The 6,502-nt window shown below is 57.6% G+C and overlaps 1 protein-coding gene across 1 annotated transcript in view; it reads right to left on the bottom strand.

Annotated features, from left to right (window-relative positions):
* Window positions 1-6,130, bottom strand: part of KIAA0513 (KIAA0513 ortholog) — a gene marked incomplete at its 3' end in the record, with an annotated part of 18,013 nt that extends 11,883 nt beyond the window's left edge. The window contains exons 1-2 of the mRNA XM_078885458.1: window positions 5,493-6,130; window positions 1,053-1,152 (exon numbers count right to left, since the gene is read on the bottom strand). Of these exons, the coding sequence (XP_078741584.1) occupies window positions 1,053-1,152; window positions 5,493-5,527 (135 nt within the window). The remainder of the gene's footprint in view (window positions 1-1,052; window positions 1,153-5,492) is intronic.
* Between the last annotated feature and the right edge of the window lie 372 nt (window positions 6,131-6,502).

Here is a 6,502-nt window from a genome sequence, read left to right as displayed (position 1 = left end):
ATGGGTCTGTGAGTAGGTGAGCGAGCGGGTGAGCGAGCGAGTGAGAGAGTGGGTGAGCGGGTGAGCGAGCGAGTGGGTCTGTGATTGAGTGAGCGAGCTGTTGAGTGGTGTGTGAGTGGGTGTGTGAGTGGGTGAGCGAGTGAGTGTTTAAGCGGGCGAGCGAGTGAGTGATTGATCGAGCGAGCGAGCGGTTGAGCGAGAGAGTGGGTCTGTGAGCGAGCGGGTGTGTGAGTGGGTGGGTGTGTGAGTGAGTGTGTGAGTGGGTGAGTGTGTGAGTGAGTGGGTGAGCGAGTGTGTGAGTGAGTGGGTGAGCGAGTGAGCGAGCGGTTGAGCGAGTGAGTGTGTGAGTGGGTCTGTGAGTGGGTGTGTGAGTGGGTGTGTGAATGGGTGTGTGAGTGGGTGAGCGAGCGGGTGTGTGAGTGGGTGTGTGAGTGGGTGTGAGTGGGTGTGTGAATGGGTGTGTGAGTGGGTGAGCGAGCGGGTGTGTGAGTGGGTGTGTGAGTGGGTGTGAGTGGGTGTGTGAATGGGTGTGTGAGTGGGTGAGCGAGCGGGTGTGTGAGTGGGTGTGTGAGTGGGTGAGCGAGCGAGTGTTTAAGCGGGCGAGCGAGTGAGTGATTGATCGAGCGAGCGAGCGAGCGAGAGAGTGGGTCTGTGAGCGAGCGGGTGTGTGAGTGGGTGGGTGTGTGAGTGAGTGTGTGAGTGGGTGAGTGTGTGAGTGAGTGTGTGAGTGTGTGAGTGAGTGTGTGAATGGGTGAGCGACGTGAGCGAGCGGTTGAGCGAGTGAGTGTGTGAGTGGGTCTGTGAGTGGGTGTGTGAGTGGGTGTGTGAATGGTTGTGTGAGTGGGTGAGCGAGCGGGTGTGTGAGTGGGTGTGTGAGTGGGTGTGTGAATGGGTGTGTGAGTGGGTGAGCGAGCGGGTGTGTGAGTGGGTGAGCGAGCGGGTGTGTGAGTGGGTGTGTGAGTGGGTGAGCGAGCGAGTGTTTAAGCGAGCGAAGCGAGCGAGCGAGCGGCTGAGCGAGCGGTCGGATGGGACATGTGTGAGCCATCTCTGACCTGCGCACAGATGAGCCGTGAGAACCACTCCCTGCCACTGCCAAGGGGTTCCTGGCAAAGCTGCCCGAAGCAGGCCTTGCACTCCTGCCCCATGTCCGCCCTGCGGAGACGGAGAAACACAAAGATCCCCGCGTCACCAACGCAAGAGCTGACGGGGGCCGGGAGATGTTGACTACCTTGCCTGGTACGCGGGAGGTCGTGGGTTCAATCCCAGACACTGAGAGATGTTGACTACCTCGCCTGGTCTACAGGAGGTCGTGGGCTCGAACCCAGACACTGGGAGATGTTGACTACCTCGCCTGGTACGCGGGAGGTCGTGGGTTCAATCCCAGACACTGAGAGATGTTGACTACCTCGCCTGGTGCGCAGCAGGTCGTGGGTTCGATCCCAGACACTGAGAGATGTTGACTACCTCGCCTGGTCTACAGGAGGTCGTGGGTTCGATCCCGTAACCCTGTGAGATGTTGACTACCTCGCCTGGTCTACAGGAGGTCGTGGGTTTGATCCCAGACCCTGTGAGATGTTGACTACCTCGCCTGGTCTACAGGAGGTCGTGGGTTCGATCCCGTAACCCTGTGAGATGTTGACTACCTCGCCTGGTCTACAGGAGGTCGTGGGTTCGATCCCAGACCCTGTGAGATGTTGACTACCTCGCCTGGTCTACAGGAGGTCGTGGGTTCGATCCCGTAACCCTGACGACGGCTGCTGCTGCTGCTGTATATTTGGAGTCTGCGTCTCTCTCTCATCATCATCACGGTGGCGAGGAGATGTTCACTACTGTGGGTCTCTATGTGTCTCTGTGTGTCTCTGTGGGTCTCTGTGGGTCTCTGTGTGTCTCTGTGGGTCTCCGTGTGTCTCTGTGTGTCTCTGTGTGTCTCTGTGGGTCTCTGTGTGTCTCTGTGTGTCTCTGTGGGTCTCTGTGTGTCTCTGTGGGTCTCTGTGTGTCTCTGTGGGTCTCTGTGTGTCTCTGTGTGTCTCTGTGGGTCTCTGTGTGTCTCTGTGGGTCTCCGTGTGTCTCTGTGTGTCTCTGTGTGTCTCTGTGGGTCTCTGTGTGTCTCTGTGTGTCTCTGTGGGTCTCTGTGTGTCTCTGTGGGTCTCTGTGTGTATCTGTGGGTCTCTGTGTGTCTCTGTGTGTCTCTGTGGGTCTCTGTGTGTCTCTGTGGGTCTCCGTGTGTCTCCGTGTGTCTCCGTGTGTCTCTGTGGGTCTCTGTGTGTCTCTGTGTGTCTCTGTGGGTCTCCGTGTGTCTCCGTGTGTCTCTGTGGGTCTCTGTGTGTCTCTGTGTGTCTCTGTGGGTCTCTGTGTGTCTCTGTGTGTCTCTGTGGATCTCTGTGGGTCTCCGTGTGTCTCCGTGTGTCTCCGTGTGTCTCCGTGGGTCTCTGTGGGTCTCTGTGTGTCTCTGTGGGTCTCTGTGGGTCTCTGTGTGTCTCTGTGTGTCTCTGTGGGTCTCTGTGGGTCTCTGTGGGTCTCTGTGGGTCTCTGTGTGTCTCTGTGTGTCTCTGTGGGTCTCTGTGGGTCTCTGTGGGTCTCTGTGTGTCTCTATGGGTCTCCGTGGGTCTCTGTGGGTCTCTGTGTGTCTCTGTGGGTCTCTGTGGGTCTATGTGGGTCTCTGTGTGTCTTTGTGGGTCTATGTGTGTCTCTGTGGGTCTCTGTGGGTCTCTGTGGGTCTCTGTGGGTCTCTGTGGGTCTCCGTGTGTCTCCGTGGGTCTCCGTGTGTCTCTGTGTGTCTCTGTGTGTCTCTGTGGGTCTCTGTGTGTCTCTGTGTGTCTCTGTGGGTCTCTGTGGGTCTCTGTGTGTCTCTGTGGGTCTCTGTGGGTCTCTGTGGGTCTCTGTGGGTCTCTGTGGGTCTCTGTGTGTCTCTATGGGTCTCCGTGGGTCTCTGTGGGTCTCTGTGTGTCTCTGTGGGTCTCTGTGGGTCTATGTGGGTCTCTGTGTGTCTTTGTGGGTCTATGTGTGTCTCTGTGGGTCTCTGTGGGTCTCTGTGGGTCTCTGTGGGTCTCTGTGTATCTCTATGGGTCTCTGTGTGTCTCTATGGGTCTCTACGTGTCTCTGTGGGTCTCTATGTCTCTCTGTGTGTCTCTGTGAGTCTCTGTGTCTCTCTCTGTGTGTCTCTGTCTCTTTATGTATCTCTGTGTCTCTGTGAGTCTCTGTGTCTCTGTGTCTCTCTCCGTGTCTCTTTGTATCTCTGTATCTCTGTGTGTCTCTCTGTGTCTCCGTGTCTCCGTGTCTCTGTGTCTCTCCGTGTCTCTCCGTGTCTCTCTCTGTGTCTCTCCGTGTCTCTGCGTGTCTCTCCGTGGGTCTCGACCGCCGCTGACGCATGAGAGACGGAGGCGGCCCAGCCGACGGCAGCGATGGGGAAGTCGCGGTGGATGTCAGGGGGAGAAGGGGGGTGAGGGGGGGTGAGGGGGGGGGTGAGGGGGGGGGTGAGGGGGGGTGAGGGGGGGTGAGGGGGGGGGTGAGGGGGGGTGAGGGGGGGGTGAGGGGGGGGGTGAGGGGGGGGTGAGGAATGAAGGAAGTTGAGGTGATTACAACATTCCCAAGACAAGACGACACAGAGAGAGAGAGGGAGTCATCGGCAAGTCCACTCAGCTCCACGTCCTCCTGTACCACGTCACTCCACCTCTTCTCTAGCCCGTGTCACTCACACACTCACCCACTCACTCAGCTCCACGTCCTCCTGTAGCACGTCACTCCACCTCTTCTCTAGCCCATGTCACTCACACACTCACCCACTCACTCAGCTCCACGTCCTCCTGTACCACGTCACTCCACCTCTTCTCTAGCCCGTGTCACTCACACACTCACCCACTCACTCAGCTCCACGTCCTCCTGTACCACGTCGCTCCACCTCTTCTCTAGCCCGTGTCACTCACACACTCACCCACCCACCCACCCACTCACTCACTCACCCACTCACCCACTCACTCACTCACCCACTCACTCACTCACTCACCTACCCACTCACCCACTCACTCACCTACCCACTAACTCACTCACCCACTCACTCACTCACTCACCCACCGCTGGTACCAGTCATCGGCAAGTCCACTCAGCTCCACGTCCTCCTGTACCACATCACTCCACCTCTTCTCTAGCCCGTGTCACTCACACACTCACCCACTCACTCAGCTCCACGTCCTCCTGTACCACATCGCTCCACCTCTTCTCTAGCCCATGTCACTCACACACTCACCCACTCACTCAGCTCCACGTCCTCCTGTACCACGTCACTCCACCTCTTCTCTAGCCCGTGTCACTCACACACTCACCCACTCACTCAGCTCCACGTCCTCCTGTACCACGTCACTCCACCTCTTCTCTAGCCCGTGTCACTCACACACTCACCCACTCACTCAGCTCCACGTCCTCCTGTACCACGTCACTCCATCTCTTCTCTAGCCCGTGCCTCCTGTACCACGTCACTCCATCTCTTCTCTAGCCCGTGTCACTCACACACCCACCCACCCACCCACCCACTCACTCACCCACCCACTCACCCACCCACTAACTCACCCACTCACTCACTCACCTACCCACTCACCCACTCACTCACCTACCCACTAACTCACTCACCCACTCACTCACTCACTCACCCACCGCTGGTACCAGTCATCGGCAAGTCCACTCAGCTCCACGTCCTCCTGTACCACATCGCTCCACCTCTTCTCTAGCCCGTGTCACTCACACACTCACCCACTCACTCAGCTCCACGTCCTCCTGTACCACATCACCCCACCTCTTCTCTAGCCCGTGTCACTCACACACTCACCCACTCACTCACCACACACATCACACACACACACCACACCCCACACCACACACACCACACACACCACACACACCACACCACACCCCACATTACACACACACACTACACACAACACACACAACACCACACACACTACACACAACACACACCACACCACACATTACAAACACAACACCACACAACACACACACACTACACCACACACACTACACACACACCACACCACACACACCACAAACACAACACACACACTACACACACCACACCACACACACCACAAACACAACACACACACACCACACACACACCACACACACCACACACACACCACACACACACCACAACACACCACACACACACCACTCACACCACACACACACCACACACACCACACACACACACCACACACACACCACACACACCACACACACCACACACACACACCACACACACACCACACACACACCACACACACACCACACTCCACCACACACACCACACACACACCACACACACACCACACCCACCACACACACCCACCACACACACACCACACACACAAACACACACAGACACACACAGACACACACACACACTCACCACACACACCACACACACCACAAACACCACACACACACCACACACACCACACACACACACCACACTCACTCACCCTCCGATGAAGATGTTGTCGATGTACTTGCGCATGAACAGTCTCGTCTCTTCCTCCGTGAGGCTCCGTGCGAAGGTGCCGGTCTGGCAAATTGTTGTGGTGCTGGTGCTGGTGGCGGTGGTGGTGGTGGTGGTGCTACAGCCGGTAAAGTCAGCGTTGGTACCACCACCGTCACCGTTACTACCGCTACGCTCATCGCATTCACCATCATCGCCGATACTGTGACCAGCACCACCACCACCACCAACGCCACCACCACCACCACCACCAACGACAACGTCGCCATTACAACCACCGCCACCACTAACGCCACCACCACCACCACCACCGACAACGTCGCCATTACAACCACCGCCACCACTAACGCCACCACCACCACCACCACCGACAACGTCGCCATTACAACCACCACCACCACTAACGCCACCACCACCACCAACCACACAAACGGCAATTCCATTAGCAACACCGCCACCACCTCCACCACCACCGCGGCCGCTACCACCACTACCACCACCACCAACACCACTAACACCACCTACACAACCACCAGTTCCATTACTAACGCCACCACCAGCACCACTAACGCCACCACCACTAACGCCACCACTTCCACCACTAACGCCACCACCTCCACCACTACCACCACCTACACAACCGCCAATTCCATTACTAACGCCACCACCAGCACCACCACTAACGACACCACCACTAACGCCACCACCACCTCCACCACTAACGCCACCACCACCACCAGCACCACCACTAACGACACCACCACTAACGCCACCACCACCTCCACCACTAACGCCACCACCACTAACGCCACCACCACCACCACCACTAACGCCACCACCACTAACGCCACCACCACCACCACTAACGCCACCACCAGCACCACCACTAGCGCCACCACCACTAATGCCACCACCACCACTAACGCCACCACCACCACCACCACTAACGCCACCACCACTAACGCCACCACCACCACCACTAACGCCACCACC

Source organism: Lampetra fluviatilis, unplaced genomic scaffold, assembly GCF_964198595.1.
Source record: "Lampetra fluviatilis unplaced genomic scaffold, kcLamFluv1.1 SCAFFOLD_836, whole genome shotgun sequence".
NCBI classification, from domain to species: domain Eukaryota; kingdom Metazoa; phylum Chordata; class Hyperoartia; order Petromyzontiformes; family Petromyzontidae; genus Lampetra; species Lampetra fluviatilis.
Note: the sequence above shows the minus strand (reverse complement) of the source record. Positions and strands in the feature narration are given on the sequence as shown.